At 42.9% G+C, this 21,290-nt stretch overlaps 1 protein-coding gene across 4 annotated transcripts in view; it reads right to left on the bottom strand.

Moving 5' to 3' along the window:
* Positions 1-21,290, bottom strand: part of CLCN5 (chloride voltage-gated channel 5) — a 1,034,303-nt gene that overhangs the window by 885,689 nt on the left and 127,324 nt on the right. The window contains exon 1 of one of the 4 annotated variants that reach the window (XM_044057501.1): positions 10,817-11,014. The exons of the other annotated variants lie outside the window; for them this stretch is intronic. Within the exon in view, the coding sequence (XP_043913436.1) occupies positions 10,817-10,823 (7 nt within the window). The 5' untranslated portion in view covers positions 10,824-11,014. Of the gene's footprint in view, positions 1-10,816; positions 11,015-21,290 lie in introns of those variants that run through there. 4 annotated transcript variants of the gene reach the window in all.

Genomic DNA, 21,290 nt, shown 5'->3' with positions numbered 1-21,290 from the left:
GCAACCTCCAGACACTTGATCCCACAGAGTATGGTTTTGTCTAGGGGAGGTCATGCCTGTTAAATTTGGTCGACTTCTTTGAGATGGTCACCAAGGCCATAGACAAGGGTAAGATGGTGCACATCGCCTACCTTGATCTGGCCAAGGTCTTTAATACTATTCCCCACTCAGGTATAACAGATAAATTCACAAACTAGGCATCAATCCATATGTTACCAGATGGGTACCAAACTTGTTCACTGATGGAACCCACCTAGTCAAAATAGGGGAAGCCACCTCAAGTAGTAGACCTGTAACAAGCGGTGTATCCCAGGGATCGGTCTTGGGACCTCTGCTGTTTTGGATATACTTCTCAGAAGTGCAGGCCAAATCTAGTGGGCTACAGCAGAGGACTGCAAGCTGGGTGCTGTCATCAATTCCCCTAGTGATGTGGACATCCTCCAAGAGGGTCTCATCCAAACAAATGACTGGTGCCAAAAACATGGCCTCAAACTTGAATGCCAAAAAATGCATCATCATCCCTTCTGGGGAGAAAGACGTTCCCACAAATTATGACATTGATAATAAGGCACTAAGACGCAATCAGTTGTAAGGGACTTAGCAACCCAGGTTGATAGCAAACTGACTTTTGACCACCATATTGCCTCCGTTGTATGGAAAGCTTTCTACATGGCCCACCTCATTAGTAAGAGCATCTCATCCAGGGCAAGGTGGTCATAACATCCCTCTATTCTTCCCCTATAAGACCGATTATTGAATACAATGCCCCCTTTGGCATGTACCTCACAAAGCACATGCAGCAGCTGGAGAGACCACAGAGATTCGTCACCCAGAGCATCCAGGGCTTCTACATCTACCCTACACATATAGGCTAAAAGCCCTGTCCCTCTAGTCAGTCTCCTACAGACTCTTCAGAGGTGACCTCTGTCTGGCATACAAAGCAATCTCAGACCTCACTCTGATGGGACTGCTGCATATCCACAATCAAGCTCCACTCGAGTAACCTGCATGCAAGACCTCAACCTGGTCTCTGACATCAACAGGAATTGTTAGTGGGACAGATTTGTGTCCCAGAGACTCCCCCTTTTGTTGAACAGACTCCCTCTCCACGTAAAGCAGAGTACCTCATTAAACCTTTTTAAGTGCAACCGGGATAAATGGATGGGGAACAGAAAATACACCCCTGGGATTACACCTATGTCCCTGCTGGACAGTGGCATAGGGTGCTGACTTGTTGGAATATGGGCTAAATTCTTGGCTGGGTTTGTAAGGGCCTCAGGGCCAATAGCCTGGCAACTTCCTATGATCCTAAGACATTGACTCAGAGTAGAGGAAACAGATCCACTTCTGAACTTATTTCTACACATAACTACAGATTTCTCTGCTCGGTCTGCCTGAGATGTGCTTTCCTGACTTAAATCTGCAAACAGCCTAAATTGCAAAGTTAATCTGAAATGCCTGCTCCCATCCCACACTTAGTGTTCGGGCAGCGCAAGTCTGGTACCCACCCACCCCCTCTCCTAGACTTACACCCGATGGCAAGATTGTTTTTTATATATATATATATAAATATATATATATATATATATATATATATATATATATATATATGTATATATATATATATATGAATCATCTCCGAGGGTGATGTGTTGTTTCTTCTGGGATGGAGGCAACAGGTCTGTACATGGAGATTTTAATCTCCTCAAACATAAAAAGTCTGCAGTGAGTTTGTGGCCTAGAGTCTGGAGAACAAAGCATTCTAGCTGTCTGCAGTCTGGTTATCCCACAGCAGGAATTATCTTATATTTACTTGCATCAATGGTAGAACAAGCTTTAGAAGCTGAGAAATGAAAATGTGTATATGTCAGCAAAAACTAACCTGCTGACAGAATACTGCTGGAAGCAATCTCCCCAAAAGACAGCTGTCAGAATGATTTTTCTATAGCTGTTATCCTTTGTGCAGATTGTGACTGTGTATGCTGTCTTTTAATTACTATAGTTTTCTCTTTTGTGCCATACTGGGTGAAGTCAGTACATATAAGTAAGGATGATGTAAGGCATGTGAGGGGAGCCTTACACCAGCAAAAAAAAGAAAAGTTGTGTCAGATTTTTACCAGCAGTTTTTATGGGTACATTTGTAGATGTTTGACTCATCTAGTATAAAATGAGGCATCCTGTTTAAAGGACATGTAGTAGCTCCTGGAAACGCTGATACTAAATTTTGTGAAGGTGCTACAGTACCTTCCTTATGTGTAATTTGGTACTAGGGAAATAAGAACCTAACAGAAGATGTGCAGCCCACGGCCTTGGGAAATGTCTTGAAAGTCAGTTATTTCTTCTGTCAGACATTTTATAAAAGCTGTCATCAGCTGCGCCCTGTCCTAAGGTAAGGTTATTATAGAAGATTTAGTACTCAAGATGGCTCCCAGTGAAATCCCTTGGTTTGGGAAAGGACTAGACCTAGTTTTATCGATCACAAATTCTTCTAGAACGTGAATCTACATAACAACAAGGTGCATACCCTAAATGGCATCAACCTGAATCAGACAGGCCTCCAGATGAGGGCACATATGAAAAATTCAAGAAGTCCAAGGTAAGTAAATACTGAAGCCAAGCAATTTAATTAATAATTAGGTGAATCAGAAAGCCAAATGGCAAGCAGGTGAATTGCTAATGGGAGCCCATGAAATTTCAGAAATGTGAGCTGTGTAAATGGAAGCATATAAAGTAAGTAACATGCAAGTCCACAGAAAACAAATATATACGCTAATCAGAGAGAGAGAGATTGAAATGACTGCCTACAACTTGAAATTTTGGCTTGGTGAACGTGTCCAAGTCTTTGAGATCTAGGATCATTCTCCCTTGATCTTCCTTTTGTGGCACTACAAGGAATGCAATCTTCCCCCTCAAAACCACTGTGTAACACATACACCTCAATAGTACAAGTCCAAACCTATATGCACACATAAACAGTCTCAAAATATGGTGTCTATGCAAGAAAAAAATAAACTCCCTTTGAACATATGAAAAAAAATTCCTCCAAACAAGGTTTCAGACTGGTCACCAAGTGGCTATCAGACCTCACCAAGCCAGTAATTGAACTATAACTGTAGAGTTACCTGTCACAAGCCTGTCTCCATTTTCTAGCTTTTATATCTCACTTATTTTTTAACCTCCACTCCACCTATCAAATTCTTCTCACATCTCCCTACCTTCCCTTGTCCTATATTCATTCACCTCCTGTTTCCTCACTCTCACCGTTTACACCAACAGTCACTACCGGACTCCTCCTAATTTCTAAGTATTTCGCTCTTCATTCTTCCTGTCTGCAGCTCAACTTTAATGCTGTTAAACTTCTACCTCCTTTCATAGTTGTTCCGTTTCTTTCTCTATTTTTTCTATAAAGCCTGCTTGATATTAAACTGGTTGATCTGAGGTTGTTGTTCCTATTCCTTTTGGTGCATCAGATATACTGCAGCAGTCAGCACTGAAAGTTATAACTATTAAGACTTTTTACTCTAATGCACACTCTGCATACACTCTATATTCCCTAGTCCATTGTCATTGGTCAGGTTTTGCCCATTTGTCTTTACTTGTGTTCAACAAGTAGGGCATTAAGTTTGCTCCTGGTACACTTACTAGTCACTGTACATACCAGTGTCAGAACTTGTACCTTTATTCACTGTAATATTCATATTACATTGTTGTTCTTGATTCTGTTTAGCTCGTTCATCAGTCATGATGTACTAAAGATCAAACTATATTTAAAACTGTGTTTACTTACTGCTGTATCCACCTTCTTCACTGGTACAGCAATCACTCAATATGCCATTTAATATACTAATCGCTCAGCTTTAGGAATCTATATTATACTAGACTTACCCTGTACCTATACTATCATAGGTAGGTACTAGGCTATCTCCCGAAGGCATTTATAAGCCTAGCCATAATGTGTTGGCTTTCGCCGCCTCCTTTGATTAGTTCCCTGTGCCTCTGTCCAGCAGAGCCACTGAAGTGATTCCCAGGGTAAACTTTCTGTTTCCCATCCACTCGTCAAGGTTTCTCTTCAAGAGTGTTAGTGAGGAGCTTTGCCCAATTTAGATTGGCATCTTATTCCAAAGCATGGGAAGTCTCTGGGACAGGAATCTATCCCTCCAGCACATCCTATTTATTGTTGTGGTGAGGTTTAGATCCCTAGAGCGTGTGGCTCGAGGCGATAAGGTTTTCTTTAGGTGGAGCATGTCCATCACTTCTGGCTTGGACATGGCCTTGTATGTCAGGCAGAGATCACCTCTAAGTAGGCGGTATGCAACAGAGTACAGCTGGAGTTTCTTCAGTCGAGCTGCATAGGGCATTTGTTTGAGGCCAGTGATCCTCTTGGTGAGGTACTTCTGTGGTCTTTCCAGCTGTTGCAGGTGTCTTGTAAGGTACATCCCAAATGGGGCATTGTACTCTATGATGGGTCTGATGAGTGATGAGTAGAGGGGCACGATGACCTCTTTTTGATCTGGATGCAAACCCTTTTGTGATTAGGTGAGCCACATAGAAGAATATTCTAACCACTTTGGCAATGTGATTATCAAAGGAGAGATTACTATCTACTTGGGTCCCCAGATCCCTTATTATGTCTTCCATATTTAGGGGACTACCACCTATGTGGCAGTTTGTGGGTACTTTGTTTTTTCCCAAAGGGGATGACTACACACTTTTTGGCATTTAGCTTGAGGCCATGATTTTGACACCAGGTATCTGCCTCAGTGAGACCCTTTTGGAGGATGTTTGTGTCAGCTGGACAGTTAATTATAGCCCCTAGTTTGCAGTCGTCTGCGAACTTGGTCAGCCATAGTCCGCCTGTGCTGGCCTGTACCTCTGAGAAGTATATACCGAACAGGAGGAGTCCTAGGACTGAGCCCTGGGGAATGCCACTTGTAACCGGTTTCAGCTGGACCTAGTTCCCGCAACTCTCACCATGTGGGTTCTGTCCGTGAGCCAGTTGGCAACCCATCTTGTGACATAGGGGTTTATGTTCAGGCTGGTGAGCTTTTCTATGCCACCAGAATGGGGAATGGTGTCAAAGGCATTTGCGTGGTCTAGGTAGGCTGTGTGTACCACCTTTCCTTCATCTACGTCCACCAGATTTAGGAGGCATGATCTACCCTTAAAGCCGAACTCGGTAAGGTCCAGTGTTTGGAGGTTGCCAATGTCTCTGTTAATGAGTTCCATGATGATGCACTCCATAGCCTTGCAGACCAAGCTAGTCAGGCTTATAGGGCGATAGTTCCTGGGGTCTGTTGTGGCTCCACCTTTGTGGAGCGGAATAACCATTGCTGTGCGCCACTCTATGGGTGCGCAGCCTGTGGAGAGGCTGAGTTTGAACAGTGTGTTTAGGTGAGGGGTTAGTTCATCTTTGAGCTCGTGTAGGACGTAGCTTGGGACACCATCCGGTCCCATTGATGCTGTGTTTTTGGCTTTGGAGAGGGCTGTTTTAACCTGAGTGTCTGTGATTTCAGGGGCTCTACATTCTTCTGGTATGGTTATGGGCCCTTTTGGGGGTGAAGTTTGCACTGAACCTGTCTGCCAGGATGTTGGCGATATTGGTGGGTTCAGTGAATTTTGTGCCATTCTTCACTAACTCTGAGCAGATCTGAGCATTGTCACTTAGATTCTTGACATAGCTAAAGAATACTTTGTGGTTATCTTTGGAGTCCTTGGAAATTTTTCTTTCGAAGCTAGCCTTGGATGATTTTATGAGGGATCATAGTTTCTTGCTGATACTGATCAGGAATATCTTTCCCTTCTTGAGATTTTGCTATTTTCTGTACTAGTTTCCTCCTTCTGTTATATAGCTTGTTTATGGCAGGGGTCCACCAGACTGGTTTCCTTTTCTTGGAGGAGTGAGTCTTGGTTTTGCTTGGGATAGCACAATCCATGCATTCTTGTAGGTGCCCATAGAATGCATTAGTAAAGGATTTTGCAGCTTGGACAGCGTTATCCTTTAGCATGGGGGATTTGAAACTTTCCACTTCGGTCTTAAGTAACGTGAAGTTTGCTTTTGAAAAATTTTCACGGTGGTTTCCTTGACCGGGGCTGGGGGCATAATGTGGATATCCAGAGTGATTTGTTTATGATCATATCTAACCAGCGAGGGGTTGACCTCCGGTGTGGAACACCGATCATCCATGTTGGTGATGACCAGGTCCAATATGTTGTCACCTCTGGTGGGAGTGTTGACCAGTTGATCCAGGGCATTTGAGTTTATAAATTCTAGGAAATGTTGGGCAAGGGAGTTAGTACTTGCATAGTTCTCCCAGTTAATGTGTGGGTAATTGAAATCACCCAATATTAGGGTGTTTGGTAGGACCTTTATGTTTCCCAGTGTTTCCAGAAACACGGAATGGGGTTTCTGGGACATGGTGGGTGATCTGTAGCAAGCTACAATTTGAATTGCAGTTTTGCCCATTGTTAATTGCACATGGATGATCTCTGAAGCATTGTGCTATGCCACTAACCTGGAGGTGTGGGTATCCTTGATGAATATGGATACGCCCCGGCCTTTTGTATTTCGGTCCAGGTTCTGGGGCTGAAATGTATGGTATGACTTGTAGCCTGGTAGTACTGGGGTGCTCTCTGGAGCCTTAAACCAGGTTTCTGTTACTGCACATATATCAATTTTCTCCATACTGAGGAGTGCCTCGAGTGTGTGCATTTTGAGGTTTAGACTTCTGACACTGAGTAGCATTACCCTCAGTTTTTTGTTACTTGTGCTATTTATGGCGGTGGGTTTGCCTTTTGAGCCTTGCCTAAAAAGGCACTATGGGAGTGGCAAGAGCCTTGGCCAGTATTCGAAAGCCTAAGGGTGACAGGTGCAAGCCGTCTCTAGCAAAGTAGCGTGGCTTGACGAGCATGTCATCCCAGGTGGACAGACACTGGATCCCCTTTGAATGACTCCAGAAACTTAGCCAATTGTTGAAATTGATAATTTTTTTCTTTATACCGTGGTATCAATCTTGGTGAGGGCAGGATGCTACTAAGGGTCAGGGTCATACCGGCCTGGGCTATGTGATCAGAGAGCTCTTCCATGTCTCTTTTTATGTAGTCCAGGGAGCAATGGCTCAGGTCATTCACACCAATATGCTCATCTCCAAAGTCAGTATGCAATCAAGGTAATGTGGTCGGTTTCAGCCTGGGAATCCTTCATCCTCAAAATCTAATGAAGGAGAAGGAAAACAAAGGCCTTTCCGTCGTTTTTCCAGTAGGACTCCAAGATATTTAAGGTTGAGGAGTTACCTAAGGTTGTGCTACCCTATGTAGCAGAGTAAAATACTTTTGTACAAAAATTCTGCAGTTTTGTGGCCACATGTGGTAGCTATAAAATAAACCTCAGACCCCAGGGGCTGAAACTCAGTTCCTATATGGACAGTCATAGTATGCCCAGCTGCTGGGTATAAGCTTGTGATGTACGATACTCGGCTATGACATGGGTGTCTGCTTCACTGATGTTCACTTCAGAGGCATATCAACTACAATGTATAGAAAACTCCCCCAGTGCAACAGTGGCAGGAATGCACAGTCTATGAAGCAGTAATCTGAACATTTTCAGAAAAAAAAAATCTTCCTGTGTTTCAGAACAAACATCCTAGGAAAGACATTTATTCTGCTCAGTGTATACAGTTCCAGCATAGGGTGCCATTTTATGACCATGACAAGAATCAAAGTAACCTACTCCAGTGATGTTTCCTCTCTTGGTAACCCCTGCTGAGGTACTGTGATCTGCAGGTAAAACAAGGGTCACTGAGTGGACCTCCACTTACAGACTTGTTGAAATAATCTGTCAGACAAAGAGCAAATTTGCTCAGTGAAAAAGGTCTGGGCCCCTTGGGCACTGAATCCTGCTCCTCTACATCACCCAAAGTAGAATCTACGGCTTTAACTTTTTTTCATAGTTTGTTAGAGGATGACTCTGTTTCTTCTCTTCTTTTATAAACACTACCATAGACAGAGGCATGAACTATTAATTTGTTAAACTCTAAAAAGGCCTGGAAATTCCTAGCTATCCTACTTAACGTCTTTCTGCTGAATTTAGCATAATGCTCAAAATTATTCATACTACGATTACCTCATAAACAGACATGGTACAGCAAACAAAAGTCTTAGATGGAACCGAAATCCACAACAAACTTGTTCTGAAACATTACAATCAGAGCAGTGTAGTAATGTTTTCAAAGCTTAAATCCATCTATAATAAAAAGAAAATTAACTTTGTATTTAATGCTGTGGAATACATATTAATAGTGAATTCTAGCAATGTAAAGTGACACTAAATTACTGACTACAGAAGCATACAGGTGCAACCTATTCCTTTTGGGTGGCAAAAGGAATTAATAAGGGGGCATACAGTACACTTTTTTTAACACAGACTGGCTTATAACAGTCAAACAAACTGTATCCATACGTTTCTGCTGAAAAAATTATAGACTACTGTATGCCTTTATTTTTCAATCACACAATGAATTTCTGCAAAACTGAGCTTTACCATGAATTTGGGTGTTATGACTACAAAGGTGCTTTCAGATAACAATTTAGTATATGGCCTCAAAGAGCTTCCCCCATTTCCATCTGTATACAGCATGACCCTAAACAAGTTACCTAGACAGACAATGCTACCATGGTCACCCCTTTTATCTGGTTAAGTAATAGAAATTAACTAATTAAAATACTTTAAGCATTTGTCTTTTGCTGACACTCCACAGTACAATACTATATAATACAATAGAGAAACACAGAAATTATTTAATGTAATAAGACGTTAATAAAGCTATGCATCTAACATTATATGTTATTACTCCTTTCTTTACCATGTTTTTAATTCCTTTACCAAAATGAGGCTACCAGGACTTTACGGGCAAGCCAGACATGGTGAACTTCAAACAGCACAGTATATACGCACAGCATCGCACTGTCATTGTATTAAGTACCCATGGGAGTGTCAGTCTTTGTACGTGTATCAGTGCTAGGAAGAATAATTAACACGGCACACCACCAGTGTTGTTGTACGGTTTTTAAACAGTAGGTTTCTTTCTCTGTTGCAGACAATTACCTACAGTACAATCAGTGGATCTTAACTAACAAAACATTCTGGTAGTAAATCAGAGGCACCAATGCTCAACTACAAGTATAAACATTAACAGCAAATAAGTGAATACACAATCTACTGAAAACCTGCAGATTTCTCAGCAGACTGAGGTTCTGAGCACGGGTCATTTCACCAAAATATGCTGAAGCATACAACATCAATAAAATCATGCAATACCTTGCATATCAAGGTATACTGTCACACCTAGTATATCAAACTGACCCATCAGGATATCCGATAACTCAGATATCCTGGTCCTCCAATAATCTCTGCAGAAGTATGGTAAGCAAAGGGCAAGTATTTATACTACAACATATGTACACAACAATAAAACTCATAGGTTCATAGGTTCATAGGTTCATACTAGGCTATCTGCCCGAGGGCATTTACAAGCCTAGCCCATAGTTTTGTGGCTTACACCACCCCTTAGGTTTGGGGAACTATGCCCATTATTTTCTGTCGAGCAGTGACACTGAGGTAATCCCTGGGGTATACTTGCGATCTCCCATCCATTGGTCAAGATTTCTCTTAAACAAAGCCAGCGAGGTGCTTTGCCTCACATATACCGGGATTTTGTTCCACAGCATAGGGAGTCTTTGGGTAATGAATCTATCCTTGTGGCTCTGATGGATCTAGATTTTTGAGGTGAAGCATGTACAGCAAGCGAGGGAGTGATAATGCCCTGTATGTCAGGCACAGGTCACCCCTGAGCAAGCGGTAGCGACTGAATAGAGTTGGAGTTCTTTCAGTCTGGCAGCATAGGTCAGATTTTGAGACCCATAATCCTCTTGGTGAGGAACTTTTGTGGCCTCTCCAGCTGCTGCAAGTGTCGGGTCAGATACATTCAATGGGGCATTGTACTCAATCATTGGTCGGATGAGTGATGAATATAGGGAGACTATGACCTCTCTTGATCTAGATGTGAATCCCTTCATGATAAGGTGGGCAATGTAGAAGGTCTTCCTAACTATTTTTGCAACATGGGTGTCGAATGACAGACTGCTGTCAACCTGGGTCCCCAGGTCCCTAATAACCTCTTCTGTGCTCAGTGGATTTCCACCTATATGGTAGCTAGGGGTAACCTTGTTTTTCCCGAAGGGTATGACTATGCATTTTTTGGCATTTAACTTTAGGCCGTGGCTCTGGCACCAGTTATCCGTATCTGTGAGACCCTTCTGAAGGATATCTGTGTCAGATGTTCTGGTGAACTATGCTATAAAAAGGCATTTACAGATGTAAAGACCCTGAGAGACTAAGGAAGGAAAGGCTTTATGGAAGGTAAGTAGCTAACATTTTAAAGACACAGCTTCAACTGATAGAGAAGATCAATTGTCTGAATGCAGCATTTTTATAGCATAGTTCATTATGCACATTTAATAACTATTGTGATAAACAAGGATTTATACGACAACATATGTACACAACAATAAAACTCATTATGCACATTTAATAACTATTGTGATAAACAAGGATTTATACGACAACATATGTACACAACAATAAAACTCATTATGCACATTTAATAACTATTGTGATAAACAAGGATTTAGACGAGGTCCCCAGAGAACAGCACTGAGATGCCTGCAAGCATTCCTTAACAACTGATAACAGAATGCTGCATTCAGACAATTGATCTTCTCTATCAGTTGAAGCTGTGTCTTTAAAATGTTAGCTACTTACCTTCCATAAAGCCTTTCCTTCCTTAGTCTCTCAGGGTCTTTACATCTGTAAATGCCTTTTTATAGCATAGTTCACCAGTTCCAAAACATGTACTTCTGTCACAGGAGTCAGGAAGGGCTACGATTACAAAAACTGAGAACTGCCAGGCAGCCTGGCCCATCCCCTTGCTCAGTTAAGGCTGTGCACATCAGCAACCCTAACATCTCCCACCCCACCCCCGACTAGTTTTCTCCACTTCTCATCACCTGCAGTATCCTGCACTCTGCTCATGATGTCATCAACTGCAGGAACCATGTGACTTGACCCTTGGCCGAGCCTCAAAGCTGGTGATTTCAGCTGACTGGAAAACATCTTTACACAGTGTTTAGCAGCCTGTGCACGTGTGCCTGTTCTGTACTTCCCATGTAGGCTTCAAATTGTGTAAAACATAACTGAATTCAGCAGATTAACCAGGCAATGAGCACATAAACCATGAAGAATAGAAGATTTAAGGGGACAGCAATTTGACCAACTCAGCCTAATTCATAAATATAACAGAAAGGGTACAATAAGACAACAAATAAGAAATGTGTCCACAGTGACTTTGGTCTTATTACTAGGTGTCCAATTAAGGGGTTCTTGGATGAGAATTTCACTACATATTTAACTGTGTATGGTGGATGCATGCAAAATGCAGTTATACTGAGTTAAGGCAACAAGTGAGCTTGATACAGGTATGCAAATCTGAAATTCCACCAGGAACTGCACTCTTCTCCTTCTTCCGGCTTTTCCCGGTTCGGGGTTGCCACAGCGGATCACCTGTCCTCTCATGATTGGCAGTGGAGTTTTACGGTGTTGAGTTGCCAGCCCAGCTCCCAACCTTCCACAGAAGGCACAAACATGCACACACTCATGCCTAGGGCCAATTTAGAGTGTCCAATCCACCTACAGCATGTCTTTGGGATGTGGGAGGAAACCGGAGCACCCAGAGGAAACCCACACGAGCACAGGGAGGACATACAGACTCCGCACAGAAGGCACCCCAGCCGAGAATTGAACTGGAGAACCTCTTGCTGTGAGGCGGCAACGCTAACCACTGTACCACCATGGCCGCACTCCTCTCCTACTTGTTCAAAATGTGTAAGTTCAACGTTTTAACAATGCAACCTCTGAGTAAAAGAATGAAAATCTAATTTTATTCTTCTGATCTACAAAACATTCAAGAGGACTTTTACTAAGCAGAAGCCAGCAGTGAGTGCTGCATAGAATTTTACAGGCATCGCTGCAGACTGTATGAACAGATGCTTCTAGCTGGCTGAAATTACCAATGCTGAGCCAAGACAATTAGCTATTAACAGCGTGAGAAGCATACTAAAGCCTGCAAAACTAACAGACAATACAGAACTTTCATGTTTACTATATTTTCAGTGTTACGGTGTTTTGTTCACATTACAAAAATGACTCAGACTACCAATATTATACTAATAAGATCCTGGCTTCTAGAGCGAGACACTGCTTATACATGCACAGGTAGCCTATATCCTTCTAAATTTTGCCCATGCAAAGTATGATGAATCTCTTGTAAAGTTACACCCTGATGTAATATCAGAGATATTTAACTTTTCTGTTTTCAGCAATAACTGAGCAATAATGACCTGTGGGGGAGGGGGGGTAATAAGAGTTATTAATTTAACTTTGCAACACTCAGTATCATACCTTTGCAGCCACGATTCCAAGACATTAAAATCAGTATAAAGAAGATTTTGGAGGTCAAGGAGGGTGGTGGAATAGTTCAAAATGACCAAGAAATCTATCTGCAGCAGCTGAAACTTGCCAATGTGTTCCCACATATTGCTTACGTTAAACAGAGCAGTACTGGTTCAAGGACAAAGACCTGGGGTACATCGGGGAAATGACAGTGTTGTTTGAGCCTGGCAAATAATAAACCAGTAACAGGAGTAAAATATGAGTAACAAAGAAGGGGAAAAGCAAATGGCATCCAATACAAGCTTTGGAAAGTAAAGAAAGGCTGAGGAAAGTACTTTCAATTCAAGCAAGGGTAAGCAGAGATTATATGTCAGCAAAATCCAAGAGTTACAAAATAGAAATACTACAAGTTCATCAACTTATTTTAAAAATCTGCCCTGAAAGTTTAGGAAACTTAGTAATCTGAACTATGTGAGCACTTCTTGATAAGTGATTAAGAAAATTAACTCTGCAATGATCCAACCAGATGTAGGAACACTGGGCCTGATAAAAATTTCACCTGAAATCACTGCATTTACAAGAATCCCTCAACAGCTGACAAGGTTTTCTATTTTTTTCTGTTGCAGAGTAAAATCTTCTAAACTCTGTATGCCACAAATTCCTTCCTCAAGCCCACATTTCCACCCAACGGTTAATTCAATAAGTGGGTGAGGCAGAATATTCACCGAGGTCAGCACCAGGTACAATGCAAAGGAAAGACATCTGCAGAGTGAGCAATCAAGGGACCATAAACAGCTTTGTCAGAGACACAAGGTACAGGGTTTGATTCTGATCCTGGATATTGGTTAGGCTTAAAAAGACCTGTCAAGGCAATTAATCTAGCATTCATCTATGAACAACACCCTGACAAGGTCCCGAACGTCCCATTCTGTAACCCAGACTTGTGTTCTGTACATGAAACAAAACACCAAAAACTAACTTCACCATGTCTGCATGCAATAAATACGTACTATGTAACAATTACATCCTCCAATGTGGTCTATTACAGTACCTATGATTGCTGTATCGATCATATACTACTGCATACATCGGTTATAAACTTAAACACTGCCTCTGTCCTTTTGATCAGCACCCCCCCAAAAAAAAAATACCAGTTAAATTAGCAAACAAGACAAGTAAAAATAAGCATCAGCACATTTTTCTTCCTCTACCTATAACAAAGTACAAAGACAGAGTCAGACACTACGTGTGAAGTTTGCATTAGCAGTTCTTCAACTTGGTGATTTATACTCTTATCACAGTCCTTTCTTTGGAATTATAAAGTCACAAGACGGTCAAAGCTCTACTAAAACTTATGGTACAGTTCTCACTGCAAGAAAAGAAAAAGTAGTGCCACATCCTGGACTCACCTAAATTATCATCATTTATTTTAACTTTTATCAAAGTTGTAGAGACAGAACAAGGCCCATTTTCAGTGGAGAGCTAGGGAGAAAAGCTCCCAGAAGTGTTAACATAAAGGTATGCAAACAGAACAGGTGAGTCCTACACCATCAGATAAGGTAATGGTGGAACTGTTACAAGCATTTTAGAAACTGAGCAAATGAAGTATTAAATGTATCCAGTAAAAAAACTCATTAGTGAAATGTATCCAGTAAAAAACACATTAGTACAACACTTGTGTAAATCAAAGCATTACAAAGTATAGTTGTGTACACTTACCATAAATGTAGATGTTCAAGTGCATTCACTGTGGCAGTCATCACATTTGGGTTATCCTGCCAGGGGTAGCCCTCAGTCAGCCTAAATACCAGAGGCTTAGTATTTCTGCGTTGGTTGCTGTCGCTCCAGGACTGACGTCAGGTCGTCAGTGGTATAAAATCAGGCAGCCGATGCCATTACATCAATTTTTCTTGCCCCCAAATAGGGATCTAGGTTATAGGTTCATAGGCTCATACTAAGCTAACTGCCCTTGCAAGCCATTTTAAGCCAAGCCAATTATCCCTTGTGAGACTCAAACTCTGCACCTTGTGTTTGTAAGGCAAAGGCCACCCTCCCAACCCTCTTCGGATGCATGAATTCTCCATTCCCCTGGGTCAGGAGTGTTGGGAACACCACCAGTAGAAAGTAAATACCAAAAAATCCCTCTAAGAAAAGAGGAAGAGAGAGAAGGAGAGACAAGGGGGATGGAGGGAACCAGGACTGCAGCAGTGAATACACTCAAACATCGACATTTATGGTAAGTGTACACAACTGTATTATGGTCTTCGTGTTTCACTGTTGCAGTCATCACATTTGGGTTGATTCCCAAAGCTGAAGAAAAAGGGTGGAGGCAGTCAAGAAGACTTGGGGGCTAGCTAGGATGCCCTGCAAGACTGCGGTGGCAAAGCCTGCCCTGGATTTGGAGAATATAGGCAGGTGGCAATGCTTGGTGAAGGTATGAACAGATGTCTATGTTGCAGCCTCCAGGATGTTCCTGGTGGGGAGCCCTCTGAGAAAAGCTGCAGAGGTGGAGGTTGCCCTGGTGGAATGTGTCCTAACCCCCTTTGGGGACGATTTCCCGTGCTGTTTGTAGCAGAAATGGATGCAGTGTGCTATCCATTTGGAGACTGTTTGTTTGGAAATGGCCTTGCCCTCTGACTCTGCTGCAAAGCTAACTAGCAATTGATGAGTTTTTCTAAAAGATTTAGTCCTGTCTAGATAGAATCTGAGCTGTCTGTGCACATCTAGAGAGTGCAGAATCCTCTTCCGCTTGTTTTGCGAGTTAGGAAAAAAGGTGGGCAAATGTACGGATTGGTTGAGAGCCACACTGGACACCACTTTAGGCATGAAGGATAGGTTAGTCCTGAGGGAGACTCTCAGCATGGAAAATGATGAAGGGCTCTACAGCCATGAGTGCTTGTAGCTCTGATACTCTTCTAGCTGAAGTGATGATAGAAGCAAGGCTGTCTTCCAAGAGAGAAATTTTAACGCTCATGAAGCTGCAGGTTCAAATGGGGTAGGGTGAGCTTTTCCAACACAAAGTTAAGGTCCCAAGCTGGGGTAGGAGCTGTTCTGGGTGGCCTTAAGTTGTTAGCCCCTCTTACGAACTGCTTGATGAGAGGGTGAGAAAAGAGAGGTGGCTCTGTGCTGTAGTGAGCAGAGATGGCAGAGGCATGAATTTTAATAGAAGATAAGGATAGACCCCTGAGTAGTAGGTCTGTCAGGTAATCCAGGATGAGAAGTAGGGAGGGCTGTGCTGTTCCGGCTCCCTTAGCCTGGATCCAGGTACAAAACCTTTTCCACTTGTCAGCATAGGATTTTCTAGTGCTGGGGCATCTGGCCTCATGTATAACATCTAGGACTTGTTTGCTTAGGCTGGCAGCTTGAGGAGAGTTCAGGGAATAAGCCAGGCTGCCAGATTGAGGCTCTGCAATTGGGGATGCATGAATTCTCCATTCCCCTGGGTCAGGAGTGTTGGGATCTGAGTATCAGGATGTAGTTGCATGGTGGCAGGGGTGACAGGCTGTGCAGCAGTGGGTACCAGTGCTGGCGTGGCCAGCCTGGGGAAATCAGGATTGCCCTCGGTTTTTCCTTCCTTATTTTGAGCAGTACCCTTGGAATGAGTGATACAGGAGGAAATGCATAGACTGAGAGGTTTACCCACTGGAAGTATAGAGCATTGACTTTACAAGCCTTGCTGTGGAGGTTCCCTGGTGCACAATATGTTGAGCTGATGAGAGGCAAAGAGGTCGACCTTCGGGGTGCCCCATTTCTGGGTTACAAGGGTGAAGGTTCTGTGGTCTAGCTGCCACTTGTGTGGGTCTAGCAGGTTTCTGCTTAAGTTGTCTGCCAGAGAGTTTAGAGAGCCTGGCAGGAATTGTGCTAGCAGGTGTACTTGCATGGCTGAGACAGTGTGCCAAAGGATCATGGCGAGCCTGCAGAGAGGATAACAGTGAGTCTCTCCCTGCTTGTTGATATGCCACATCACTGTGGTATTGTCTGTTTTGATCAGCAGAGGCCCCGGGAAGAGAAGGGGTCTGAAAGCTGTCAGGGCATGCTGAACAGCTAGCGTCTTTTTTTGGTTGATATGCAGATGTATTTGATTTGGGATCCAATGGCCCTGAATGCACATGCCATCCAGGTGTGCACCCCAGGCATAGTCTGATGCATCTGTGGTGAGGGTCTGGGTGGTGTGGGGTTGTGAGAAGGGAAGTCCCTTGTTGTGGTTGCATGTTGCTGCCCACCAAAGAAAATCTTTCCTTAGACAAAGTATCATTGGTATGAGAGTTTCCAGGTCATGAGACTGTTGACACCAAAGGCTTTTTAGGTACCACTGTAATTTCCTCATATGCAGTCTGGCATATGGAATGAGTAGGATGCAAGATGCCATGAACCCCAGAGCTTGCAGGATTTTCCTTGTGGATAAATGGGTTCTAAGTGGCTAGTTGAGAGAAGTAGCCTGTTAGGTAGGCTTGTTTTTCTGGAGTAAGGAATGTCATCTGGGATGCTGTGTCAAGGCTTGCTTCCCAGGAATACAATTTTTTGTGTGAGGACTAGTTTTGGTTTCTTTTCGTTGCTAGTATACCCCAGGGAGGTCAGCAGGTCCTTTACAAAAGTCAGGTGCTGTAGCAGCTTTTCTGACTGTCTGCCTAAATCAGGCAGTCGTCCAAATATGGGTAAATTTGAATATTTCTTTGTCTGCAAAAAGCAATGGCAGAAGACAGACATTTTGTAAAAACTCTGGGATAAGCCAAAGGGAAGCACAGAGAACTGAAAGTGCATTGATCCTGCCCTGAAATGTAGGCATTTCCTGCATGACTCCCTGGATGGGATATGTGTAGGTAGGCCTCTTTTAGGTCTAGGGTGGCTAACCAAGCATCCTTAGAAAGCATTGGCAGAAGCTGCTGGAGGGTGAGCATTTTGAATTTTGGTATCACCAGAAAGGTGTTTAGAATGGAAAGATCTAGGATTGGGCACCATGTACCCTCTTTTCTGGGTACCAGGAAGAGTCTGGAGTAAAAACCTTGGCCTATCTGTTCTGCAGGAAGAGGCTGTATTGCCCTTTTGGAAAGGACTTGTTTTTTGGCCTCTGCCCACTGGTTTAGAGGAAGATCTGGGAACCTTTTTGGGGTTGGCGGAGTGTGGAAATAAAATCTGTATCCCTGGGACACTACGCTGAGGACCCATCGGTCATTGGTAATGGTGGCCCAATTGCTTGCGTGGAAGGAGAGTTTTCCTCCTAGGGGCACAAGCAGGTGGGCAGAGGTAAGGGGTGGAAGTGAAAAGTTATTGTGAGTTCTTACCATAAGGGGGTGGCTTTGCACTCCCTGTTTTTGAAGTGGAGGAACGCCATTGCTTAGATCTCTGCATTCCCTAGGGCTGCTGTCTGGGGGTCTGCTTCCCCTGGGTCTTTGCTGAGCTAGCCTGGAGGGGGCAGGAAAGGACCAGTGCTTGGAGGGGCAATGCCTACTGAACCTCGGTGGCTGGACCTGTAAGAAGTCTAACTGTCTGCATAGATTTAGCTTTTTCTTCCATCTTTTTTAAGACCTCTTCTGCCTTGGTGCCAAATAAGTTGTCTTTGTTCAAGGGTGCGTCCAATAATTTGGATTTGACATGGTCTGGCAAGGTCTGTTCCTTAAGCCAAGCATGCCTTCTAAGGACAGTACCAGTGACTGCTGCCCTGCAAGATGCTTCTACGGCATCAAAACCACATTGTAAGGTGTGCTTAGTTACTTGACTTGCAGAATGCATTAACTCTTGTAATTCTTTATTTTCTGCACAGGCAGGAAAAGATGATATTTTTTGTTTTAGGAGTTCCATGCTATGCTGCCGATATTTCAGCATGTGGAACTGACAATTTAATGCTTTAATAGCAATAGTAGCAGAGGTGTATACTTTTTTACCCCATATGTCTAATGCTCGAGAATCCCTATCTGAGGGGGTGGGATTCTTAGCTGAAGTTACTTTGATTCTCTCAGGTCCTTGAGAGATGACCTCTGGGTCAGCAGTAGGATTTTTGAAAAAAAAATTTTGTGAGAGTCAGGGACTCTGTAATACCTGTCTGGTTTCCTGAGAGCAGGAGGGAGGACATCTAGGACAGGAGGAATGGCCAAAGGTCTGTGCTGTGGTAGATCTAAGAATTCCATGTTTTTTGACAGAGGATAGTCCTGACATTGCCATTGGAAATGCTCCCTTAAAATATGTAGGGTTTCCCCAAATGAAAAATTCTCGGGTGGAGGTCTCTTTTGGAAGGGGTAGCCTAGCTTCCCCTGATGAGCATAATAAGGTCTTCCGCCATTTTAAGCATTTGAGACTGAGGGAAGGCAGCAGGTGCCTGAGCTTGGGTCATCATTTTTTTTTGAGTGTGGTTCATACCCGAGGCCTTAGAAACTTGGTAGTTTTAGAAGGAACTGAAGACGCAAAAGAAGTCGTCGGTCTGTGTCGAGTATCAGTACTGCAAAGTACTTCCTCAGAAGCCGGTGCCTGCTCAGCAGCTCCAGACCCATCCAAGGTAGAGACATCCGTAGGATCCTTAGTCGAAGAAGATTCTCGCAGCATACCGGACTCCAAAAGGGTCTCGGTAGCGGCCTGCAAATCCATAGAAGCAGGCATCAAGAGCTGCGAAAGTGCCTCACTGAGAACTGGAGAACTGACGACTAGCTTTACGGAAGCGTTGTCGGCGGTTTTGGACCTGTGCAGTCTGTCTCTGTCTTTATCCTTATGTTTTTTTGGAAGATCAGTAGACGGATGGCTTACCAAAGCCATATCAGAATTCGAGGACTGACAGCGAAAATATCTAGCTACAATAAGGGCCTGACGACGTATAGCTCTGTTGTTTAACAAAGCACAAAAGCGACAGCGGGGGACGTTGTGGTCTGGGCCTAAACGAGTGATGCAGTAAGAATGGAAGTCTTGGTGTGGTATTTGCTTTCCACAGGCGAGACAATTGTTAACTTTTTCTGACATCGGTTAGAGCAAGAAAAAAGGACCCCCCCACCCAACAGGGTACTTAGCTTTAGAAGACTTCAGCTTCAATTCGGAAACAAAAACTCAGGTAGTGGCCGACCAGCACTCGTGCAAACTACTACTGCTTTGGGCTCCTCGGCAAGACTGACGTCAGTCCTGGAGCGGCAGCAACCGACAAGGAAATACTAAGCCTCTGGTATTCGGGCAGACTGAGGGCTACCCCTGCCAGGATAACCCAAATGCAATGACTGCAACAGTGAAACACGAAGAACATCAGCAAGATATTTGGCATGGCATAGGAGTTCATTTATGGACAATGAAAACAAATACAGTATGCTAAAATTCAGACCAGAAACATTCCTGACACCTTGAATAAAAGCATCAATACAGGATTAGAAAAAAGAAGAGAAAGGGAAATTATGGCAAACAGCAGTTTGGGTAACTGCAAAAGGAAGCATAATGCAGTTGAGCCCTTATAACAGAACCACTTGCTTGAGGTATGGCGCAGTACTTAATTTCATCTTGAATTCAGAGGTTTAGTCGCTGCCTTCAATGACTGGAACAACTGTTCCAGATACCACCAACTCTGTTAGAAAACAGGTCACTGTGCGCGATGATCCAGACTGCGATTTCCTGACAGGTGCATTAAATATGCAACTAAGGAGTATATACTTCCAGAAGAAGAGTAATAGACTATGAAGGAGTTCTTGTGATGACTGACCAGCTGTGAATAGCCACTATACAAAGAGAAATGGAGGAGCTGGGAGCTTAATTTGTATGAAAATGAAACCCAGTTTAACAAATCATACACTCAAAGATGAATCCACAGTGGGACTAAAATAGCAAATGTAATACATTTATAAAGAGTCTTCATTTTACAGGCTCAACCTAAAGAAAGTCATTCCAAGCAATCTGCAGTCAAAGAAAAACCTGGAGAGAAAATATGACATATGATTTCATAACAATGTGAAAGTTATTGCATATGCATCACAGTAATTTTTTTCACAGTGGAATTGAAGTATTTATCTAGATGTTTAAGAATAAGACTTGGCTATTTAACATTTGCCTATGCATTCTTATAAAATCTCCAATATTGGTAGTAATAACACCTTTCTACCAGGCTTTACAACAACTGCAGAAAAGGATCATTATGGATTTGCTTGTACTTAAGAGAGAAGGGATACAACTCCTGATCAGTGTCCACATTTAGAGAATCCCTCTTCGAAGTTTGGCCTGAGTACTGACAGACATGTTTCAATAACCAAAGGTTAAATCATCAGTACACTGAACCAATGCTGGGTCTGAGCATTACACAGAGCTACCATATCAGCTAAATAGCAACAGGCCAACAACTGGCCCCTGTTGTACTCTTGTCAGCAATCAGTTCAATAGTGTGGGTCCACAATCATTTAATTTTATAACTACAGTTACCCAAGTAACTAGAAAATCAATGGAAGTTCTCAGTATTTAATCCCAGTGTAGCAAACCTTCCTGAGGCATTTGTGTTTCATAGTGCACTATGTAACATCAAGAAACAGGGCAGGTACAACCCCTGCAACCCCAACACCACTGTTAATGCCATCATGAATATACTAGGAGTTAAAGTTAAATAAAACAGTACTTATTCACCAAACAACCTTTTCTGAATCTTGCTGTGATATGGTGATTACAGTCTTGAACTCAACTTATTAGGACAGCTAAACAAAAAACACTCATTTCAGAATCTTAGACAAGCTGTTCAGTAGAGCAGACGGCAACCTTTTGTGATGTTCATACTGATAAGTTAATTAGGTGGCATGCCTATGAAATACACTGGGAGCTTAATAAATCTTGGTAGGATGAG

This window comes from Protopterus annectens, chromosome 15.part0 (genome assembly GCF_019279795.1).
Source record: "Protopterus annectens isolate FY-2018-M chromosome 15.part0, PAN1.0, whole genome shotgun sequence".
NCBI classification, from domain to species: domain Eukaryota; kingdom Metazoa; phylum Chordata; order Ceratodontiformes; family Protopteridae; genus Protopterus; species Protopterus annectens.
This window is presented reverse-complemented; position numbering and strand designations above follow the sequence as displayed.